A 24,731-nucleotide genomic window follows, 5' to 3' on the forward strand; every position below is an offset into this window, starting at 1 on the left:
AAGTGCTACCCGGGTTTTTATGCTTTTCCTAAGGGGTTCGCCTCTATCAAATAAAAATAAAAATATTTCTTGTAATGTCAATAAACTTCGAATAGGATTATCTCCTATCGAGGTAACTTAGCAACAAAAAAAAAAAAAAACTCCTTTGTCAATAATCAAACTATTATTTTCATCCTTCGATTATATTTATGCTTTAAATCAATCTTTCATTTAACATTGACTTTTAGAAGATAATTGAGATATAAGCAAAATATAATATAATAATGATAATAACTGACGTTGAGGACATTGAACAAGAACAGCCCATAATTCCCTGTCTACATAAAATATGGTAATGCCTCCATTTACAAGTTGCCTCTTAATTTAGATATTGTCAACTAAGTCTAGTTTTCCAGCTTCAGACTTTACACGAGCAATAGCTTTTTCAACCTATAATCACAAAAATTGAAGATGCAAAAAAAAAAAAACGATTTCAAATAAAATATTAAAAATATTATTGCCAAAATTTTATTCACAAAGAACTATTTAAACTAAGCAATTAACCTATGCAGAAAGCAAGTAATTTATTTGATAATAACAATTAAACACGTTACCTCTTTGTCCCAATCTGTTCTTATTGTAAGAATGATAAGAATCAATGTTTGAAGTAAAATGCCAACAATCATGCCCCACCACATGCCCTACAAAAATATAAAGCCAAGTATATGTACCCTCTTTTAATCATAAGTTAAGGTGCAAATTAAAATGACTCAATTTTTTTAAAAAAATATATTAAAGTATTTTCAACTTACTGCTACACCCAAACTTGTTTTAAAACCAAGGACACAACCAATGGGGAGACCAACAAGATAATAAGCAGCCAAGTTAACATAAGCTACCAAATCCTGCCATCCACTTCCAATAGCCACACCTAGAATGTCCAAAGAAAATATAAGAAACTTTGATTTAATTTTTTTTTATCATTTTCTCCCTTTAGGGATAACTACTTATATTATCTTTAATATTACTTTTTTTTTTATAAAAACAAATACATAATTTTGAGGTACTGGATTGATTGATTTGTGAATTTTGATTCCTAGTTTAAAAAAAAAAAAAAAGGCTTTGATTCTTTGCAACATTGCATTTTTATTCACTTTCAGTGCCTTTTGGACAATACATTTACAATACTTTTGGACAATATTTATAAGTCGTATTTGTTACACTTCTTCATTTTGTTAATCATGAAAAATTTGGCTTCTTTTTCCTTTTCTGATTTCCTTAGGAACACTATAACATAGAACTTTACTTTAGGTTTTTATTCACTAAAATATAGTGAAAATTTGACAATAAGTGGTCCAACAAATCTTAGATGCAGTTTGACACCATCTTAAAATTTGTGAATGTGTCTAGCTAACACAATCCAACAAAATTGACTTGTGTAGTGATGACTGACCCCTACTTATAAACACTTGTTCAAAGATCCTGTCGTCTCCATGACATTAAAGGCAATGAGATGAGTTGCTCATGGCTTTAACCATGATATGGTGGTGGTGTTTCCGTTATGGGAAGCGGAAATGTGTTTATTGGCGAATTTGCAGTCGGAGATTAAGGCAATGAAGTGTGAAATGTATTGTGAATTGTGAGAATAGAAGTTAGCATGGACGTTGTTTATAAATGGAAGGTGTTCAAAGACTCATCCCGTTCAAGTTTAGCTTATTTTTCTTTTCCTTTTTCTTTTTTAAAAGTAAAGAGTAAAGAGATATAAGAAGATATTACCGGGTTTCGATCAACTCACTTTGAAGTTGTGTGTTATTGAGATTTTGTCTCTATCTTTTGTGTAATCAATCATTTTCTTTTATTAAAATAATTTATTTTAATCATTGATCTATTATTCTCTCATCAAAATAAACTAAAGTCATTAAAGTATTTTTCATATACTCCACAACAAGTACATACACAAACTTAGTGTATGTTTGGTTATGCTATGATAATAATTGATTTTGAGTAAATTGTTTGCTTAAGTTTAGTGTATGAAATTAAGAAATTAACAATGAGTTTCCTAAAATTGTACATATTTTCGATCATTTTGATCGCCCTATGTATTCGTGTTTTTTTATATTATTATAGCAAAAATGAAGATTAATCATATGATATTTCCTACTAACTTTTTTAGAGATTAACTTAATTTAAAGTATTTAAATTTAGAGACTAATACGATATATTTGTCAAGGATCGATAACGATATATACTAAAATGATTAGCAATTAAATTATAATTTTAAGGACATTCTTATCGATTTAGGTCTCTTTTACTTTTTGAAAACATCTTCAGTTGTAAAAAACGATATGAAAAACTCATGTACTAAACAATTGTCATAGATAGAAGAAAGTCTAGTAAAAATGAATTTTCAAAATCAATGAAAATAATATTGAAGAGTATGATTATTAATTACCTGAGAGTATAGGTTGAATTCCATTTAAGAGAACAGATATGGCAAGCAATGGGATCAAATGGGACACAGCCTCAATGACTGTAGAATCATTGGTGAAGAGTTTGCTTAATGAAACTCGAAATATTAGAATAAGTGCAGATAATACTATGCTGATGAGAAGGCTAGACCCATTCACAACTATTACTAAAAATCTTGCTAATCTTGGATGTGCTGCTCCCAATTCATTACTTACTCTAACACTGCAAATTTAAGGGACACACATTTACATTAATATTTTTTGGTAAAATCTATATATATATATATATATATATATATATATATATATATATATATATATATATATATATATATATATATATATATATATTTTGTCAAAGTAAAATCTACTATATTCTTTTAAAGCTAAAATCCAAAATTAATTGTATATGGAGTTGTGTTTGTGTCACAAACCTGGTGGCTGAACATAGGCCCAACATAAAGCTCATGTCCCAAATCCAATAATTCATGCTGAAAGTTTATTTTGATATGGTGAGAACATTTAAATTAATGGATATACATATAATTTTCAAAAATAATTTAGTCTACAACCTAATAATTGAATTAAAAGATAAAAAAGTCGCTCCATAAAAGGTTGCACAAATATTTGATATGCTAGGTGCGAATTTAAAGGCACAATTTTCCACTTTCTCAACATGCATATAGTGTGAGTTTTCATCAATAGGCTATAAGAAGGTTGAACATACCATATAGATATAGAATCTAGAGAGATGGTAGGATCTGCAGGTAGAAGTCCTGATAGAAGGATCATTGCTCGGCTACACCATATCTCCAAACTACATTCTCGTTTATAATAGCTAGACTAGATTAAAAGTTTATGGTAAAATAATAAATTTGATAATAGAGAAAAATTAAAATGACATTACCATTAAGGACTATTATTATTAGGATTTTATTTTTATACATCAATAATGTAAAATTTTCTTACACATGCATTGAATAAAATCACTCCATGATGCTACTTTGTACTCCCTTCATTCCTTTTCTTTTGATGTTTTAGAGTTTCGATTATATTCCAAAACTTTTGATGTTTTAGTGAATTTATTAGGCTTAATTACACTTTTGGCCCCCTAAGTATCCAAAAGTTACGATTTTGGCCCCCTAAACAAATATCTCTTTTTTGGCCCCTTAAGTTCACTTTTGGCCCCCTAGCCCAATTTTGACCCAGTCAACGCTGACGTGGACGCATTTTTGTATTTTTTAATATTTTTTTTATTTTGTAATTAAAAAATAAATAAAAATTCTGGAAAAATGAAAAATTAATAAAAAAAATTGAAATTTTTTTTAAAAATTCTGGAAAATTGAAAAATTAATAAAAAAATTGAAAAAAAATATTAAAATATTCTGGGAAATTGAAAAATTAATAAAAAAATTGAAAAAAATATTAAGAAATTCTGGAAAATTGAAAAATTATATACTAATGAAAATTTCAAAAATTTCATTTTTTTAAAAATGATTAATCTTTTTAATTTTTTCGAAAATTTCGAATTTTTTTAAATATTTTCCAGAATTTTTATTTTTCATTAAAATTTTAATTAGAATTTTTCCAGAATTTTAATTAAAATTTTTCATTAAAATTTCGAAAATTTCATTTTTCCAGAATTTTAATTTTTTTAGAAAATTTCGAAATTTTAATTTTTCAGAATTTTTTAGATTATTTTATTTTTTTAATCATTTTTTATTAATTTTTCAATTTTCCAGAATTTTTTTCAATTTTTTTATTAATTTTTCAATTTTCCAGAATTTTATAATATTTTTTTTCAATTTTTTTTGTAATTAAAAAAACATTTTTATTTCTGTAATAAAAAAACATTTTTTTAATTACAAAAATATTTTTTTTATTTTTTATAAATTAAAAAAATAAAAATAAAATAAAAAAATTTACACACGTGGCGCCCACATGTCTGTTGACTGGGTCAAAATTGGCTTGGGGGGCCAAAATTGCAACCAAAAGTGAACTTAAGGGGCCAAAAAAGAGATTTTTTTTTTAGGGGGCCAAAATCGCAACTTTTGGATACTTAGGGGGCCAAAAGTGTAATTAAGCCAATTTATTATTGTTTTCTCAAGTTTACCCTTGTTGGAAAACACCATAAACTATTAAAGTAGTTGTGACCTTTGGTTTATCATATGTGAATTTAATGATAAATAAGGACATTTTAGTCAAAAACACATAAATATTTATATACTTTAATTACTCCTTAAAACTTGTGTCAAGAGCTAAAACATAAAAAAAAAAAAAAAAAAGGAATGGAGGGAGTATGATTTAATCAGATACACGTGTAAAAATAATTAATCTTTTTCTCTCTCTACTCTTTTTATAAGATGTATTCATGTTAACAAAAGTTCATATATCTAGTGCAAATTTTGGATCAGATACATTAACTTTTATGAGCTAAAATGTATCTTTTATATAAAAAGAACACAAGGGTGTATTATATTGTTATTATTTACAAAATGAATAGTGGACAAATAGGTGATGAGAGAGAGAGATGCATACCACAACATAACAGCAGAAGCAATAGTGATCTTGAAATAAGGCCATATCCCTATGAAAGCTCTTCTAGAGAATCCTGTCCAACTTTCCTTACAAGATGGACTTAGAAGAATATAAAGTCCATTCATTAATGCAAAAACCCACCAAGAAAAACTGAGAGTCAAAGCAGCTTCAAAAACTCCATAGCCCAAAACATAAATCACAACCCAATTGAGTAATATGTGCAAGCAAAACACTCCAAACACCATGTATGCAAGAGGGTTCACTATGTTTTGAGCTTGGAGGAATCTCTGCATAGGGTAACTGTAATATCCCACGTAATTTTAAATAAATTGTCGTATCAGTTACATGTTAGAACGGAAATAATTTTCAAGGATTAATTACTTGTTGAGAAATCGACGATATTTGGTAAGTTTCTCGTATTACTATTCCAACGGACATGAGAAATTAAATGGTTACGAATTAACGGACGATAATTATGTCTTTTCCTTTGAAGGGCAATTTGGTAACTTGGACTTGAGATTTTTTTTAAGAAAGTTGGAACCACTTTCTAGTTCTTTCTACCCACTTCTTTCTTGCACTAGAAAGCAAATTCTCTCCATCCTTTCTAAGACCAAGAAATCGGCCTCCACTTCCATGCAACTTTAGCCACCAAAATTTAACTAATCTTCCATGGAATCACTATAATTAAGCTACCAATGGGTTCTATGTGGAGTTCTAGCCAAGAGCCAAGTTTCAAAAATCTCTCTTTCCCTCCATTGCTCACAAAACCGCCCCTCCTCTTAATTCTCCATAACCTTCATTTTCATTCAAGCCTCATGGGAATTAGCTTATGAGTTTGCATTAGAGCACCAAAGAATGGATTAATCACAAGGTAAGTGGCATAATCACCTTTTCATGGGAATTTATTTAATCCAAGATTTGATATATGTTTTATGTGTAATTAGAAGAGGATTATGTGTGGTAATGGTATTTAGAAATATGGTATGAAGAATGATAATAAGCTAGGAGCATTGGTGTGAAAACTTAGAACTTAAAGTGTGCAAGTTATTCCCATAAGCTATTTCAAGTGATTATTGATTGTAACATGTTGGAATTTTGTATAATTGGTTTAGGAGGTGTTTAAACAGGTTGGGATTGCTTCTGGAAAATTTGAGCAGAAATTGAATTGTTTAGAGGTCATAAGCTGACAGTTAAGCTGTTTTGAGCAAAATGCCTTAAATGACTAAGTTGTGAGTTCAAACTACTGTATAAGTGGTTCATAGGGCTAATAATACATGTTGGAACTGCTGTGTTAAAGGTTGGGTCGAAATTTATGTGATAGAAGTTATAAGTTGCTAGTTAAGTCATTGAAGAATAGCTTAAGTTGAAAGTTAAGTTGTTTCAAGTATTATTTTCTGAAGAACAGCTTATGAGAAATATGTTTAATTGACATATGAGTAATGGAAAAATGATAAGCTGTTTTAGTAATGTTAAAAGTGCTTAAATGATAATTAAGCTGTTTTAGAAGTGCTTAAATAGCCAAACGGCGAACTTCTGGTGCAGGGACTGAAATGAAAATTTTTGTGTAAGCTGGTTGATGAAGTAAGGCTATGTCACGATTGATTTGAATTGTTTTAGAAGGGGCAAGACCTATAAGCTAAGGCATAAGCTATTTTGGGAAAGTGATTATAGAGTTTTGGAGATAGCAGAGCTGCATATTTTGGGATAAGCTGCTTGCAATTTTCAGGAATGATTCACGGTGAGTTCCCTTAGATAGAAAAACTTCCCTTTGGGTAGTTATATTATGCCACTAGAATGATAGTTTATGAATTGATATATATTAGAACATAATTTAGTGACAATATGATTTAAGGTTCACACCCTTGCTAGTGTACTCTAAAATAGTTTTTATGTTGATAAATATGCTTATGGTAATGTAGGAGTTAGAGGAAAATTATTATGATAAGTTTTACGTGAGTATGAATAAATATGCAATTTCGGCTAACATTCCGGAAAGTGAGAATTGTTGGATTTTATTACTTATTTCGACTCTTAGCTAATATAAATTATACTTTTAAGGTGATATGATGGTTTGGTTTGGCTAAGACTCTAAATTCTCATTTTTAATGAATATGTGTATGTAGCCGAAATTGTATTATGAATATCCTCTGATCCTATACTACCATAGTGTATATTTATTTGTGTAAAAGAATGTTTAGAGTAAATTAGCCATTGGAACAAATCATTCATGAGTAGATTTCCAATCATTGGAAAGAAAAGAATTCTAAGTATGGAAGCTCGACTTAATTAGTCGAATTTAGTTTATCAGAATATGGGGAAAATTTTATAACCTTTTAGGAATGGCATATGACAACGATATGCCTAGAACCTGAATAGGTTAGTATCAGAAATAATTTCAGAATAAAGACGAATTATTACGTCTTTATTATTAGACTCAGGAAAATTATCATCATAAGAAAATCAGTTAAGATAAGTTATTCCTCTCTAGATCCCCGTCAGTAGTGGAGTTGAGGATTAACTCAGTTATCAGAGAATCAGTTCAATTTATAATATTAAATAATTTATAAGTCATGGCTTTCGCTATTCCCGCCAGTTGGATACGAAAGGTTCCCGCCAGTTGGAACGGGCACTATCCGTAAGGATGACCCCATGACAATAAGAGGAGTCCGGTATCCCCGTCAGTTGGGTTCCCGCCAGTTGGAAATTAATACCGGTCAGAGTGGAATAAATTTCGGGGTTACTCCACCTGGGTTTATTCCGTAAAATCAACTCAGATAATATTGTTTGTTCAACGCTAACATTTCTAACATAATATGACAGACATTATGATTATGTTTATGATTTTGTCATTAGTATTAGAATTATATTAGTAATTCAGATAGCGATCCTAGTTATCCCCCGATCGCTCAGTTATCCATGATAAAACAGTATAAACCCGGAATGGGTTAGGTTTAGAGACAGATGGCGATCCTAGGTTCCCTGTGATTGCCTACAACCTAGGATAGGTGGAACTCACTGAGACATCCCGTCTCACCCCAATCCCTTTTATTTTATTTCAGATCAGCAGGTTGTACGTGGCAAGGAGACAATACAGGAGGCTGACTAATATATTTTCACATGCTCGTGTCGTACTAATTCAGATTATTTGTTACGGTTCCAGACATGTATTCAGATAGCAAATGTACGATCCTGCAGTGATGTATATATTATTCAGTTGAAATTTTTATTATTGTAATTTTAATGTATCCAGTACTAAGTTTAACGCACATTCTAAATATTCTAGATAAGTTTAGTTTGGGCGTTACAGTAACTCAGTGCAAGTGCATATAGTTGAGGAATTAATCCATGAGCAAATATTTGACCTTCTTGTGCTATTTCTTCAGCCTGACCCATGGCTTTGAGAATTGGACCACAATACCAATAGAGAAATGAAAGAATCACTGCTGCTCCCAAGTGCAATATTAGGGCTTTTTGAAATATAATACCCATTGCATTGTATCTCTTTGCTCCATATGTTTGCCCACAATAAGTTTGCACAGCACTAGCCATACCTATCTGGCAAGGATCACAAATATTTTATATTGTGTTAATTAGGGTTTTCAACTTTGAATAAATAAATGCGACAAAAGTATATATACGTACCATAATTCCAAAGGCTAAGCCTTGAATACCAATGCAAGCAATGGAAGCACCAGCAAGTGGTAAAGAACCCAAATGGCCAGTAAACATAAGAGTGACAGTGGTAAACATGAAACAAAATGCAGATACAACAATAGATGCCCCAGATAGATACCAAAGTACCCTTGACTCCCATGCTATAAGCTTCAACCACCCAACTACTGAAATTCTTCTTCCAAGAATCTCTTCCACCCTCTCCGAAGATAAATCTCTCATAACCACATTAGGGTTTGACCACTCTTCATCCTCAACAACAGTAATCAAAGGCTGGTAATTTTCTGTAGAAGCCATGATAAATTAATATGAAGCTATATGCTAGTTTTTCTTTTCTGTTTTGTGTTTTTGGCAACAATGCTTTATTCATTATGGGGGTCACTTATTTTCAAAACTCAAAAGAGTTTGTTGGTGTAGTGACGCTATCAGCAGTAAGAATTTGTTGGCTTGGGTGTACTAACGTTATCATCACAATGCCTTTTTGGGAGTGCAATTATAACCATTTTTTGGTAAAATTGATTCATAGAGTTTGTTGGTGTACCAAAATTATCATCATTAGTACAATCATAACGATTTTTTGTACAATTGATGCATAAAGGTGTGGAGAATTCAAGGCATTAGTTAATGCCCAAACTACTCTCTTTATTACTTTTGGCTTTAAATATAAGATTCTCTTGACTAAGTTACTATAATTAAGAAACTCTGCTAGTAGTAAAATTAAATTCCCTAAAAAAAAAATTATTGTTACAAGCTAGAGAGTCACCAATGTTATTCCGACTAGCTACTAGCTAGCGCCTTTTGATTTCAGAGTTGTAATTGTGGTCAAAATTATTTTTAAATATAGGTTTACTTTGCCTTATACTGAGAATAGACAAATGATAGCATCACTATCATTTTTGAATGCACACTATCTTCCTCTACATGAAAGTCGGCATCTTCATAAATAAATTTAATACCGAATTGATCAAAACAATGTGGACACCAAGATTAGCATATCTATTTACCCAAGAATCCAATCTTTGCCTCAATTTGTCCAACAAAGGTTCTCAAATCGTTAGCTTTCTAGGGTTCAACCCTATTGGAAGCCCCAAATAAATAAAAGGGAGAGAATCCTCGCTACAATTCAAAAAATCACAAATTATCTCCATAAGTTCTCTCGATACATTAATCCCCACAAAACAACTTTCTAAAAATTAAGATTTAATTAACCCTTAATTATACATCTCAAAAGCACCTTTAAAATCCAAAGATTATCCCTAAACGCTTCACCTCTGTGTTTGGTTTGCAAAACAGTAAGTACTAGACATAACAGTACAAGACAGAACAGCACAACACAAGGCAGAACAGCACAGGACAAATTTTTTACGGCAATGAGTAATTTTATGTTTTATACGATTTTTGGGGGACAAAATGCTATTTTGGTATTTTATACAACTTGTACGTGGGACAAAAAGTTGTGCTGTGGTTTGGTGAGGGACAAAAATATGAGTTTTTGTCCTGTCCCTTGCCTCCAGTTTGTCCTGTACCTGAAACTGTTTTACAAATCAAACACTGGACAACTAGAGTTGTTCTGTCCTGTTCTTCATTTTTTAGCAAATCAAACGCACCGGTCTGAATATTGTAGATGGAAAATAGGCACCCTTCTTGACCAACTTAAAACCCTTAGAAAAAGTTAAATCCACAACATTTCACATCAAAACCACTAAAACCTTCCGTCACTGAAAGGAACAAGGAGTAAGAGGATCTCCTTTATTTAGCCCTCTCTGAATATATATTATCCTCTGTCCATAATCCAATCCACCAAATATCGGGCTTTTAAGAAATCCGATTGAAGTGCTCCAATGTTATGCCCCAACTAGAGTTTTCATACATGGCAATTAAAACACTGCATTTTATTTAAGATAATAATTAGAAAACCTTAGGTTGCCTTTCAAAACCCACACACATATATAAAGAGAGTACATGTGGCTAATTTTAATGGGTTGTAGGTAACTTAGTTTATTAACTTTTTTCTTTTCTACTAATTGTTAACAATGCACGTTTTTTTAATTCTTATGTTGATTTTTTAACTCAATGCATTAAAAATCTGCAGACCCATTTTCTGAAGTTCTACAAGTTTGGTACCGGGTTTTATTTGGTAAAAGTGTAAAATCATGTTCCCATGCATATACACTATTATTATTATTATTATTATTATTATTATTATTATTATTATTATTATTATTATTATTATTATTATTATTATTATTATTATTATTATTATCTAATCATACATCAATAATTGATTGCTTTTTTTGAATGGATCAATAATTGATTGCTATGGAGGAAATTTTTATCTTGTTGAATTTAGCGGGAAACACCAAATCAATTTGTACTGTAAACTTTATGGTATGGGGGATGACACATAGAGTTGATTGATTGATCATGAAGGACAATAACTATTTTTGATTTTTATTAACTATAAGCAAATCATTGAAGTGTAACTCGAAGTTTAGTAAATTAGGTGTTTGCATGTTTAAGAAATACAAACAAAATAACTCTTGTACTTGTTTCCGGGGGGTGAGTCCTTATATATTTTTTTTTCCGGTTTAGGGGTTAGTACACTTTGTACTTATCTCTTTTCATTAATAAATTTGCCTGTTCAAAAAAAAATAAGCCTCAAGAATTTTTCTCTTAACACTTAAAGAGATGATAAAATAAAAATAGCACAAAAAGAAATTAATGTGTAACAATTTGCAGAAGTACTCTCGTACTTGTTTGAAACTTTTTGACTCATCCCAATCTCCATTTCTTTGGAATGGAATCTTGCATATGACTCATCCCTTCCATTTATAACTAATCAAATCTATAAAAAAAATCTTTGCAATGTTAGTAATTATGCCTTTCTTCTTTCATACACTTACAAAAGAACACGATACATATATGGAGTGAAAGAATGGGAGAGGAGGTCAAACAGAAAAAATTGCTACATTTACAAATTTTTACACAAGGGAGGAAACACATGAACATATGTTACTCCTTTTTTTTCTTTCGATAAGCATATATTACCCTTTTATTTTAGACTTTTAATTTAGCCAAAAATATACATACATATAACTAAACTACTTATAGATAATTTGAGAACAATTTGATATTGTTACACTCAATAGAAAAACATCCATCTCAGTAGAAAGCATTGTTACACTAATTCTTTAGCAGCATAATATTGTTCACTCACAAAGGATTTGAAACTACAACCATTAAGATGCTAGTACATCATGTTTCACCCATAGAAGTAAACAAAGAATTTGAAACTATAACCATTAAGTAGACGGAAATACAAAATGGGGAAATGAAAATACAAGGAATCCAACTACATGTTATTCAATTCCTTGCATTCATTGTACTTAACAAGCCAAACGTCTACGCTTGGTGGGCTAGAGAGGTTGACCGAATAAAGAACAAACGTCTATGTCTTGACAGGCTTAACACTTGGTGAACTGTGGTGTGGTATGGACGGACCATACCATGTAACTTGTAATATTTTACTTGACTGTTCAAGTTATGCCAGCTTAACTCATCTCCTCTCAACATTGGTTTGACTGTTCAAGTCATGCCAGCTCAGCTCGTCTACACTCAACACTGGTTTGACTGTTCAAGTCATGTCAGCTTAGCTCGTCTCCTCTCAGCACTGGTTTGACTATTCAAGTCATGCCAGCTTAGCTCGTCTCCACTAAGCATTGGTTTGACCGTTCAAGTCATGCCAACTTAACTCGTCTCTTCTCAGCACTGGTTTGGTTGTTCAAGTCATGTCAATTCAGCTCGTCCCCACTCATCACTGGTTTGACTGTTCAAGTCATGTCAGCTTAGCTCGTCTCCTCTCAACACTGGTTTGTCTATTCAAGTCATGCCAGTTTAGCTCGTCTCCACTAAGCATTGGTTTGACCGTTCAAGTCATGCCAACTTAACTCGTCTCTTCTCAGCACTGGTTTGGTTGTTCAAGTCTTGTCAGTTCAGCTCGTCCCCACTCATCACTGGTTTGACTATTCAAGTCATGTCAGCTCAGCCCGTCTTCACTCATCACTGGTTCGACTATTCAAGTGATATGAACTACATTAAGCTCACCACAAAGCAAGCTATGTAGATAAACTTGTGGTCCCAGTTCAAGAATATGCATGCTCTGATTCCACATGTCTTGTACAAACGATCAACGTCTTTGAAAGTGCGTCTTAACTTCACGCGTTCTGTACGGACGAGTTGCAGCCTTGATCACGTGCAGCCGTACTCAAACCAGACAGCCAATGGGAGGCTTTGGATCACAAATTAATGGGCCTTAGTGACCATAGAAAGGCCCATTGAATCAACAAATCCCTATAAAAGGGGCACTTAGGAGGCACTAAGGGAGGGATGATCTTGAATAGTTTTTCATCTAAGCCTTATTTAGAGTGCTTTTGGAATTCCACCTAAGACATTTCAATGAACAACACCTGTTGTAATTAACTTGTGTTTACATAAGTGAACAAATAAGCATATATTACCCTTTTATTTTAGACTTTTTAGCCAAAAATATACATACATATAACTAAACTACTTATAGATAATTTGAGAATAATTTGATATTGTTACACTCAATAGAAAAACATCCATCTCAGTAGAAAGCATTGTTACACTAATTCTTTAGCAGCATAATATTTTTCACTCACAAAGGATTTGAACCTACAACCATTAAGTTACTAGTACATCATGTTTTACCAATAGAAGTAAACAAAGAATTTAAAACTATAACCATTAAGTAGACGGAAGTACAAAGGAAAAATACAAGGAATATGAAACTACATGTTATTCAATTCCTTGAATTCATTGTACTTTTGTTCATTTCATCTTGTGAGGAATGGAATTTTCTTTTTCTTTTATTTTTCCAACGGCATGAAGAATGGAATTGAGTTTTGCCTTATCCAATGGTTTCTCAAGATATTCGTCGAGTCCTGCTTCCATAAATTTTATCACTATTTCCTCCTCTTCCATAGAGTGTGAGGATACACCAACAATAGTGCTAGATATCCTCATCAACCTTAGTTGCTTTGTTGCCTATATAAGAAACACATAAAAAGACAACATTAATGAACTCATGTATGCATGCATGCATGCATATATTTTCTTTTATAACAAAAATAAAACACTACACCACGCCTAAATAAGCAAGAATGAACTCATGCATGCATATAGTTATATATAAATGTAAAATTTAGGGCGTAATATAAATAAAGTATACCTCAGCTCCATTCATCTCAGGCATATCCTTATCCATCAAGATTAGGTCAAAAAATTTACCATGCTGATGAATTTCCACTGCTTCTTTTCCGTTTTTCACACAAGTGTTGTTAACTCCTAAGTTACTCAACGTCATTTGATGAATTCTTCGGGTCATTGCATCATCATCCACAACAAGTGCTGTTAACTTGGATGTAAAGTTTTGAGATGGTGATGCCATATTCGGTTTTGGTCTTTAGGAGGAGGAGGAGGAGGAGATGGTGGTTTGGAGATAGGTAAAGTTAGTGGAGGGAGGATTGGATACGAGAAAAAGCTGAGGAGAAGATTTAAAAACAAGGTAGAATCAGTGATGAGAAGTAGCAAAATGCATAGGTACAAGTGTTTTCCCATTTATACACACCATGCTAATTATTTTTCAACATTTTGTTTGATTCTCACACTGAATTGTAATGATCTACAACAAGAGTTTCTAAATTGGATGTGTGGTCCTTGCTAATACTTTTTGAGGTTGTAGCATTTGATATAGTATTATTAGCATCTATATATTATGCAAATAACTCTAATTCTTTGTTTGTACAAAAAAAAAATCCAATTCATTGTGAATATATTTTTAATAGAGTTGGAGGTTCTGAGTTCAAACCCGGACAAAGAGTATAAAATATTAACTTAACAAACTAACTACTGACGTTCTCATTTAAAAAAAAAAAAAAAAAAAAAACTTGGATCAATGGGTATTGATAGCATGATTGTTGGTGTGTCATTACATGAAACAAAAGCAGAACAACGAGAATTTACGGAAGCGGGCCTAAATGACTTTAAATAGAAGCAATTGAACATTGGTGTGATTAGTTCCATTCTTGATGTTGTAAGAGCTAGCAAGTAGGCATGCATGGGTCAGTCTTTCGAGCAATGTTATATCTCTAGAAAAATAACATCAAAAATTCTTCAAGAATAAAGAGCAGTCAATCACAATGCACTATTTGCTACAATTCAAGGATGTGTGGCTGAAAAATAGGAAGTGGACAAATAAATCATGCAATTAAAATTTGCCAACTGTGTCTTGGAAATTTCTTGATGCTATTTTTCTAGAGAAATAGCATCTTCCCAGTCTTTATGCATGCATGATGTTGTACTAGAGTTCTACTATATCAATTAAGTCTTTCCAAATATAGTCGAATTAAATATAGATATCAATTTAATTTAATAATCTTAATTATGAGTTCATAATGAATTTTAATCAAAGCACAGCAAGTTAGAAATCTATCGTTTTCGTATTTCTTAGTTTAGTTAAGACAAGTAAACATGGGATATTAAAATAGCTTAGGTTGATTCTCAACAAATTATTATCTCGTCATAATGACAAACTCCATTCCCATGCATGTATCTCCATTCACCTAAATAACGAGGGTAAATTAGTTGAGGATTTGTTGAGAATCATCATGATCAATCTCTTAATTATAGAATTTTTTGAAAATTGTTGAAATCGATCATAGTATACTGATTACAAGGTTGGATTGGATTTTCACTTTTGAATTTGATCTTGTAAACAATGGAATCAAGTGTTTCCTTGCTTGTTCAAGAATATAAGTCACTTTTAGCCATGGCTTCATATATTCTTGGTTATATTACCTCTCACAAATGCTAAGAGAATAAAAGGATATAAGTGCACATGTCAAAACTTGTAGGGTAACATCTTGTTTTATTTTGTGTTCCGCGATATTCTCATCCTTAATTAATTAGTGGCAAAAGGAGTAGACAATTTTAACATATTATTGTATGGCTCTACGTGGTTTGGTCAATTTGTCTACATAGAAATTGATTTATTTTCAAACGAGAAGACGTGTTATTGTGTCAATCCTAAAAATTGTCGAACACGCCAAACTAACCTATCGAGCCTGGTATGCTTGGAAGGAAGGAAGGTGGTAGAAATAGTTGATGTTTTTTTGATTGGTTATGTAATCATTTACCTTGTCTCTCCATCTCTTCGTAAAGACTTGGTGTACATGGATTTTGTACTCTATAATTTAATTATTTTCTTATCTAAAAAGTAAGTAGATCCGTGTGAATATCAATTATAACATTAGATGGCTAGAATGGTGTTTTAATTATTATTTTAGTCACCAATTTTATTCTTAGGATTTGATTTCCGAGGTAATTGGGGTCAGAATTATTTTTAAAGTATATAATAAAATAAAGGAAGATATTTTATACTACTACAATTTAATTTATTTATTTATTAGTGTTACTTATTAATAGGATGGACAAATCTTACCAAAGATAAATATACAAGACAATAATTTATTTTGGTAATATAGATAATAATGCATTATATTAAAACTTCATATTATAAAGTATACTAGTATATTTTATATCATATAAGAGTATACTTATGTAAAAGTATTCTCCTATATATAATATAAGTATCTTATACGGTATACTTAATATTATATGTTATCATTGATATAATATGAAGGTGAGAAAAATATAAGAAGATGAGTTGAATTATGTTGCCTTCTTCAAAAAAAAAAAAATTAAGTGTTTGCGAAAACTATTCAGAGTCTGAAGTAAAATAGAGTTTGTTCAAAGTCTGAAACAAAGTTAAACGCAGCGGTATAAATTCAGAGAGAGAGAGAGAGAGAGAGAGAGAGAGAGAGAGAGAGAGAGAGAGCAATTATACTAGTTCCTCTCAAACTAAGAGTGGTCCGGTCCTCTTGCACTTCTGAGAGATTTCGCTATAATCACATAAATTACAAGTTGCTCAAGCATGCAAGCAGGAGACTTTATTTGCTCAATCACACGAGAAAGAGACTTCTAATGCTCAATCACAACTGAAAGAGACTTATATAATCTAACTTTATCAAATAAAATATTTTTTTGGTTTTTTACTTGATATACAATCAGAAATGTAATGCAATGAAGTTCAAATGGACTCTAAGACTTAAGAATGTCTAAGATATGAAAGTTTGTAAGAAATTCTGTTTGATATTTGTATGTTGGCTTCACTTTTGCCTAAAACAAATATTCACTTCAGATGTGGAACACAATGTTCCAACATCAAGAGTTGTTCTGTACGTTCTGGGCTTGACCTATGTTTACGCACGTGCCTGCTTGATTGAAGGAATCCACACCAGCATGTGTTGGTATGAACCGGGTGCAATTATGAAGAGATCAGAACTTATGTGATTTCTTAAGGAATTGTTGAAATGACTTAGGAAAGTATTTTAATGTGACTTTTAATAAGCCTATTTTATAGGAGTTTCTCTATCAGTCCATATTGCTTAATGAAGAAGTCACTGATCCGATCTGAAGCTTGATTGAAGGAATGACACGCCTTGCTTCAGTATATAAAGAAGGCTGCAAGACCTGAAGATATCATTCAAGACATTGGTTTACAAATAGAGTCTTTGTTTAGGTTTTGAGTCTTATCTATTGTGAGCCTTTCGTGTATCATCTTGATGCATGTTTAGGACTGTGCTTTGAGTTGTAATATTGTGCACTACTCTGAAGCTTTTAAGTAAGGAGCTAGGTAGATTGTGAATTGCACCTAAGCTTTTAAGCAAGGTTGCAAGTTGTTATTTTTGAGGGTAACCTCATTTGATTTGTGTCTGTAATTTGGGAATCACAGGGGATTGTGATCTGTTGTAAGGGAGTGAGATGGGATCTCAGATCTAGGAGTTCCTAGGTTGAAGTCTAGTTGGGGTAGGTCCTAGGTCATAAGTGCAAACGTGGTTTGCTGAGAGCTTTTGAATATGGACTGCACTAGTGGATTTCCTTCCTGGCTTGGTAGCCCCCAGATGTAGGTGACGTTGCACCGAACTGGGTTAACAATTTCTCTGTGCCTCTTTTCTTTCCTGTCTATTATTTGCTTTATTATGTTTGTGTCTGTTAGCTTAATATTCTAAACATCATATACAACATCTGCTTATCTGTGTCCTGTGTTGGAACATCGTTTGGAACATCGTAAGTCTAACGTGCCAGAATAACAAATTCTCTAAGTGTTTGTGCGTTATTGATTTTGACATAGTAAGAACACTTGTAAAATTCAGAGTATAGTTCAATCTTTCTTCAAGTCTCCGGGTCCTTATGTAGAGGAAACTTTAAGAGATATTGAAAGTTGGAATATTGATTTTGAGTCCTTGAGAAGCTTGATCAAAGACATTGGAATATTGTTTGATTTGGTTAATGTTGTTGAGTAGTCATTCGGAATTCCTTTGCTTCTTTTGGAATGATATGTTACATTCTCTTTCTCCTTGAATTTCTTTGTTTGTATCTGCACGTGGTCAGAAGGCGACAAATTGTACTATCCTAAGTCTGATAGTGACCTTCCTTCAGAAGACGATAAAACTGGTCAGAGTCTTCTAATGCTGATGTGCAGCATATGACCTTAGGGGTGTTCATGGTTCTAAACTGCATTGGAACTGAACCACATTAATGGATACAATTCAGTTTTTAAAACCACTTTAAAAAAACTGGTTAATTTTTCAAACCAGTTCCAGTTCGGTTTAGAACCGGTTCAGAACCGGTTTACAGTTTTGAACCGGTTTACTTATTTTGAACCGGTTTCGAACCGAGTTATAGTTTTAAACCGGTTTACTTATTTTTAACCGGTTTTTGAACCAGATTTTTCTTGAATTGGTTTTCAAACTGGATTTTAGTCATTGTTTTTTAAAAAAACCCATTTTTTAGTGACACCGGTAAAAATATTGGTTTTCAGTTATCATAATTTATTTGTTTAAAAAAAGTGATTGTGACTTATTTGTTCAAAAACAGATTATACGCAAAAGCTAGAAACATTATGACTTATTTGTTCAAAAACTGATTATACGCAAATGGTTCACAAATTATGTTTCAATTTTCAATTTTCAACTAAATGGTTCTAGTTATTGTTTGATAAATCATATGTTAGATTATTTTCTTACAAGATAACTTTTGACATCCAAATGAATTTTGAATATTTTGCCAAATTCTAGGAACTCAGCTCAATACACGAGGGTATGAATGGTAGATATTATTGAAGAATGATTCAACACGACTCAAAAGCTTTATCAAAAGAGCCTAAATGATTGTTGTTAATAGTGTCAAAAGCTTCTTCGTTTGAATCAATTTTTCAAAATGCCAAAGTTGTAGCTATGCTTGTCGGATTTCCAATGCAAGGTCATATGCTTCGATTCTATAAAGCTCGGCCACTTTATGACATTTTTAGTGAAAAAGTTTAAAAAACGAGTAAAATACAAAAATTAACAAGGAAAATCACATAACCTCCCTTCTGGCCAAATTTTTAGAAAATGCTAAAATCAACAAATAGTCATCAAAGACATACAAAATCACAATGTAAACAATAATTGATAAATAAGTTATCCAAAAAGCAAGATAAATGAGTTTTTCATATATGTTGTCGATGAGTTTGATCACACCTCCCCTGCTAACCGAGTCACATGAAGAAACTGCTAAGTTAGGTTGGCACTTCTCCTTCTCCACCTTATCAATTATAAAATTGAAAGGAAACTCGTATATTTCCTTTGGGATAAAGAATGGGTACTGTTCCTGAATTGTTCAGTAAAAACAAAACCAAATAAATGTGACTATGTTCACACACAAAAACTATAAAACAATTACTATAAAACAATGTTTGCATTCTTGGCATTGGTGTAAAATGATCCCAACATTGGTGTAAAATGATCCCAACATGCCTTTACTCCTTCCACTCTTGGCATTGGTGTAAAATGATCCCAACATGCTGACCGGTTTGACCGGTTTTTACGCTTAGGCGGACCCATGTTTGCATTGTTTGAAACTGGAGGTTGAGGTGTAGAACCACTGTGTGCTTCTGTGTCGGAGCCCATAATGCTATCATGACCATCCATATTGATGTTGTTGCAATTTTGCTGAAAAGGTTTGGAAAATCAAATTTTAAGCAGAAGCATTATGGAAGGTATAAGCAAAAACTGAAGCTAAGCAAATGGTACTGATGAATGGTTCAATGGAGGTGAAAACTAAACACATACAAAATTAAGTTGGTCATGTAACACATCTTATGTGAAGCACAAAAAAAAATAACTTTACAAACATGATTCATCTTATGTAAACCACAAACATGATTCACCAACTAATGATACTCAAAAACTTTACAAAGCCAACATTGCTAATCTTAAGGATGCTGCAACACCATCTTAAAATTCACTTTACAAACATGATTCATCTTATGTAAACCACAAACATGATTCATCAACTAATGATACTCAAACTTTACAAAGCCAACATTGCTAATCTTAAGGATGCTGCAACATTACTAAGTAGGCTTATAAATTACATCAGAACCTAGAAATAAACCTAAACAACAACAGAATTAGAGAGGGAATTAAGAAAACGATCAGAACCTGTCAGATTCATAAATTTTATCGTCACTTCGCTTCTCTTATTCCCTCTTAATTAATCATTCAAATAACTAAAATATCATTAAGTAAAATCATGAATCAGTTAATAAAGAATCAAATCAATTATCCATGAAATAATTTATAATAAAAAAAGTTGAAAATTAGAGCTCAGAACTTCTTAGAGGATTGCGCCGTCATCGACGAGCTCCAGCACAGTTTTCTTCATCATTGCTCAGAATAACAGAATGAAACAAAAATAAAACTCAACAAAAATTATCAGAAAATTAAAAGATAACATATCACAAACTGAATACAACAAAGGTTCAAGATCAACACCAGTGTTATCTTTGTGGATTTGAGACCCAGAAATCGAAAATTAACATTTCAAAGAGACCCAGAAATCGAAAAGCTATAAGCATAAGCATAACAGCTAGAAATCGAAAATTCTATACAAAAAAGAACAAAACCACAGTAGAATGAGCATACCTGTGACGAGAGTACGAAGACGAGGGAGAAGAGTACGAAAATGGATTATACGAATTGGGGCTAGGGTTCGTCTGAATTTAGGTTAGGTTAAGTGAATTGATTTTGTGAATTTGTGATTTGAGATCGATTTGGGGCTAGGGTTCGATCTTCATCATCGATTTTGCAATCGCTTTTGCCATGGGTTCCATTTTGGCATTTTGTGAATTTGGGCTTCAGAGGTTGTTTTTGTGATATTTAGAAAAAACGGTTCATAAACTTAAACCGGTTCAAAAATTGGTTTTAAACTGAACTTAAATTGGTATTTAAAAAATGGTTCAGTTCAAAACTTTATTAAGTGGTTCAATTAAAATTTGGTTCAGTACAGTTCAGTTAGTAGTTTGGTTCAGTTAACTGAATATTTTGAACACCCCTATATGACCTAAGTATCCTGTTGTACCATTCCAAAGTCTCTACCAACATAGGCTGCTGGGCCTAGCATTGGACAACTCTATCAAATTCAATTTTTTTTCGCTAAAAAAAACAATTACAACATTTAAACATTATGATTAAATTCAAAAACCTACCACATTATACTTAAACATCATTTAAACATCATTTACAGCAACTACATTCATTTATCAATTCATAAAGTACACATGCAATCATCAAATTGTCAATTCCTACATCAACCCTAACCACATGCAAACTACTCAAATTTATAAAATAAAATAAATAAAAAAACCTACGCAAACTAACATTATGATTAAAAATGAGTCAAACTACTTACTTGTGATTAAATGGAGATGATTCACTTGATTTTACTTCAAACTCGAATTGAAGGAATTGGAGAGATTTTGGGTAGTTTTTGAACAATGAAGAAACTGGAAAACTGATGTTTCTGTTTCTGCGTATGTTCAGGACGCATCGGCAGTTAATTGCCGATGGAACTGGCGGTAGTTAACTGCCAAAGTTTTCCTCGGTAGTTATCTACTGCCGGTTCTTTTCCTCAGCAGTTAACTGTCGGCGGGGCATTTACGTCTTTTACTGGTGTTTTTCAACATTCTTTAGTGTGTCAACAACAAATTTCGTTTATAACCGCTGCCTTATTACTGTTGGGGCCAAGTGGGTGTAAGCTTTCTAATCTTTAATTGATAGGTTTATGCTATTCTCCCAACACTTTTTGCTCGCGCCCAAATGTTTGGAGAATTATACCCATGCGTGAGTTAAGTCACGCACCACTGGCCTTTGCGCGAGTTAACTCACGCAAGTTGACCGGTGGTTAGAGCTCAAGAACACACGATTTTTGGACTTTGGTCAATGCATTTTAATTGGTTTTGCACGTTTTTGTTAAGTTTTTTCACGTTTTTTTTACTATATTTATGGTAGATATAACCTATGTTACAATCTCCCCCTATAAATACACCTCTAAACTTCCCCATTTCTTCACACCATCTCTCATCCTCACTCTCATCCTCACTCCCTCCCCTTATGAATCTCCTTCTTTTCCTTATTTTTTTTCCTTCTTTATTTTGGTGTAAAAAGAGAAAGAGGCCAATTCTGAGGATTAAAAGATGATTAGTGAGCAACTATCTTGGGGTAAAAAGAACCAAATTGGGTAAAACTAAATGTGCATATTTAGTTTTACCCGAGGAAAGCTGGTTTTCTTGTGGATTTCTTTTAGTTTTACCACAAAAAGGTTGGTTTTCTTGTGGATTTCTTTTAGTTTCACCACCGGAAGCTAGGTTTTCTGGTGGTTTTTATTTTTTCGCAGATTTAGTTTTACCTCATTGTAAATGTAATAAGAATTATATTAATAAAATGATATTTTATATCTTTAATTTTTGTTTCTTTATTTTTGTTAATTTTTGCATTTATTTTATGATTGCGTATTGAATTAATAAATTCGAATAAAGTAAATAAATAAATTATAATAAATTAAGCGTGAATTCGAATAAAAATTGCGTATTGAATAAATTCGAATAAAGTTACGTATTAAAAAAATCGAAAAAAAAACCTAATTAAACTCAGCGTGAATTCGAATAAAGTTGCGTATTGAATAAATTCGATTAAAAATTACATTACATTACATAAACAACATGTATATCAACTATATATGTTATCACATCAAATTCCTTCATATAAGACGAGTCATCACATAATACATGTTCATAAATATGTCCTATCATTACATTACATTCGGGTTGCACCTTCAAACTACAACAATTATCTTACCTCTGAAATGGTAAATTCAAACTGGCTAAACACCAGGACTCAAACATTCATCCGACTTCTCTATTGTTCCATTCAAAAGATTAAATTCTTGTTAGTTTGGATTAGATGATGGTATTGAAGTGTCAAAAGAATGAGGTGCATTCCTTGACACTTCAATACTTTCATCTAAACCAAACTAACAAGAATTTAATCTTTTGAAAGGAACAATAGGAATGTCGGGTGAATGTTTGGGAACTGGCTTTTAACAAGTTTGAATTTTCATTTTAGGGTATGACAATTGCTGTAGTTGGAAGGTGCATTCCAACTACAACAATTATCTTACCTTTGAATGAGGTAAATTCAAACTTGCCAAACAACAGCTCTCAAGCATTCACCCGGAAGTTTTATTTTTTCATTCAAAAGATTAAATTCTTGTTAGGCTTGGTTTAAATGATGGTATTCAAGTGTCAAAAGAATGAGGTGCATTCCTTGACACTTCAATACCTTTATTTAAACCAGCCTGACAAGAATTTAATCTTTTGAAATGAACAATAAAACTTCCGGGTGAATGCTTGAGAACTGTCGTTTGCCAAGTTTGAATTACCTCATTCAAAGGAAGACAGTGGTTGTAGTTAGAAGGTACATTTCCCTACCTAATCACGAACTTCTGGCAGAATCAAACTTTTGATGATATCTTCAGTTGATCTCAGCAACGTTACACGCATATCGATCCACTGGAACATGTTGTACTACCAAAACATGCTCCTCACGTTATCGTCGTTCGCTATTTCCACCCAAGTGAATGATATTCTCCCATCGTCGAGGGTTGGATGTTTATACCGAATGTATTCCACCCTCCTTGTGTCTCCGGGGTTGACTCCTTGAGACCTCTTAACGTTACACCGAGGCACCTAACCTTCAACCTCTGAGGTTCTCCGCCGTTGAATTGTGCATGAACGTCGAACATATCGGACATTGCTTCAAATCTACACAATAAAAAATTAAAAACAATCAATGAAAAACTCATTCAAACATTTCATCAAACACTTGGAGTGCAAATTATACATAAACCCTAAAACTCATAACTACAACATTAACATGCAGACATCTAAATAATTAAGCAATATAAGTCATTTACATGTAACATTGTATCATTTCTTGCAAGCAAAATCAAAATTTAAACAAACCCTAAATCTAAAAAATTCTCTAAAACTCAAAACTACAACATAAACATACAAACATCAAAACATTTAAGCAACTCAAGTCATTTTCATGTAAACATTGTATGATTTATTGCCAAAAAAATTAAAATTTAAACAAACCCTAAATCTAACAAATTTCTAATTTAAGGGAAAAAAATCTAACATACAAACATAAAAGGTTATTGGTGTTTGATTATGAAAACTTACTTGTTATTGGAGTGTTGTTTGATTTAAACTTGAAGGAATTTTGGGTTTGGGTGATTTGAGAGAGATTTTTGAGATTTTAGATGAGAAATGAGGGAATGAGGTGTTCTGCCTTCTTTAAAACAGCACGTAGCGTTAGTTAACTCACGCGGCGTTAGTTAAGTAGCGCAGCATTTAACACTTACGTTACTTAACTAATGCAGAGGTATTTTAGGCAAAACAGTTGGGCACGAGCAAAAAAGTAATGGGAGAAGAGCAGAAATCTAATTGATATTGATGAGCCTAGTCTACCGGGCTTCCGTAGTTTTTTTTACCTAACTCAAAACCATTTTGAAATTATCTTAATATCCCTTTCTAGCATTGTATTA

At 32.2% G+C, this 24,731-nt stretch overlaps 2 protein-coding genes, 2 long non-coding RNA genes and 1 other non-coding gene across 5 annotated transcripts; 1 reads left to right on the forward strand and 4 right to left on the reverse strand.

The window, feature by feature from the left end:
• Window positions 1–235: 235 nt before the first annotated feature.
• Window positions 236–9,045, reverse strand: LOC146899894 (protein DETOXIFICATION 41-like). The gene is made up of 9 exons (XM_085738076.1): window positions 8,628–9,045; window positions 8,299–8,540; window positions 4,986–5,288; window positions 3,175–3,264; window positions 2,882–2,938; window positions 2,432–2,670; window positions 792–910; window positions 594–680; window positions 236–429 (listed from the first exon to the last, which is right to left on the reverse strand). Exons 1-9 carry the CDS (start codon window positions 8,952–8,954, stop codon window positions 364–366), a joined length of 1,530 nt encoding a protein of 509 aa, XP_085594202.1. The 5' UTR covers window positions 8,955–9,045; the 3' UTR covers window positions 236–363.
• Window positions 5,545–8,289, forward strand: LOC146899895 (uncharacterized). Its single transcript, XR_015023719.1, has 3 exons — window positions 5,545–5,856; window positions 6,528–6,723; window positions 8,045–8,289. It is a non-coding gene; the product is annotated as an uncharacterized LOC146899895 (long non-coding RNA).
• Window positions 9,046–13,284: 4,239 nt separating the features above from the next.
• LOC146899896 (two-component response regulator 24-like) lies at window positions 13,285–14,393 on the reverse strand. The gene is made up of 2 exons (XM_085738077.1): window positions 13,909–14,393; window positions 13,285–13,724 (listed from the first exon to the last, which is right to left on the reverse strand). Exons 1-2 carry the CDS (start codon window positions 14,125–14,127, stop codon window positions 13,509–13,511), a joined length of 435 nt encoding a protein of 144 aa, XP_085594203.1. The 5' UTR covers window positions 14,128–14,393; the 3' UTR covers window positions 13,285–13,508.
• A 4,778-nt stretch (window positions 14,394–19,171) lies between these two features.
• Window positions 19,172–21,179, reverse strand: LOC146899897 (uncharacterized). Its single transcript, XR_015023720.1, has 2 exons — window positions 20,768–21,179; window positions 19,172–19,792 (listed from the first exon to the last, which is right to left on the reverse strand). It is a non-coding gene; the product is annotated as an uncharacterized LOC146899897 (long non-coding RNA).
• Window positions 20,446–20,515, reverse strand: LOC146899898 (small nucleolar RNA U61). Its single transcript, XR_015024453.1, has one exon. It is a non-coding gene; the product is annotated as a small nucleolar RNA U61 (small nucleolar RNA).
• Window positions 21,180–24,731: the final 3,552 nt, after the last annotated feature.

Source organism: Medicago sativa, chromosome 8, assembly GCF_051527215.1.
Source record: "Medicago sativa cultivar Bolivia chromosome 8, Bolivia_mono, whole genome shotgun sequence".
NCBI lineage: Eukaryota > Viridiplantae > Streptophyta > Magnoliopsida > Fabales > Fabaceae > Medicago > Medicago sativa.

Bases quoted from the DNA above. Each gene is read 5' to 3' on its own strand.
- LOC146899894 (XM_085738076.1), bottom strand. From the start codon at position 8,954: ATGGCTTCTACAGAAAATTACCAGCCTTTGATTACTGTTGTTGAGGAT. The intron at 3,265-4,985 runs GTATGCATCTCT...ACGAGAATGTAG, and splicing joins GCTTCTGCTGTTATGTTGTG to TTTGGAGATATGGTGTAGCC. The intron at 2,671-2,881 runs GTTTGTGACACA...TTAAATTTGCAG, and splicing joins GGCCTATGTTCAGCCACCAG to TGTTAGAGTAAGTAATGAAT.
- LOC146899896 (XM_085738077.1), bottom strand. From the start codon at position 14,127: ATGGCATCACCATCTCAAAACTTTACATCCAAGTTAACAGCACTTGTT. The intron at 13,725-13,908 runs GTATACTTTATT...TTTCTTATATAG, and splicing joins CTGAGATGAATGGAGCTGAG to GCAACAAAGCAACTAAGGTT.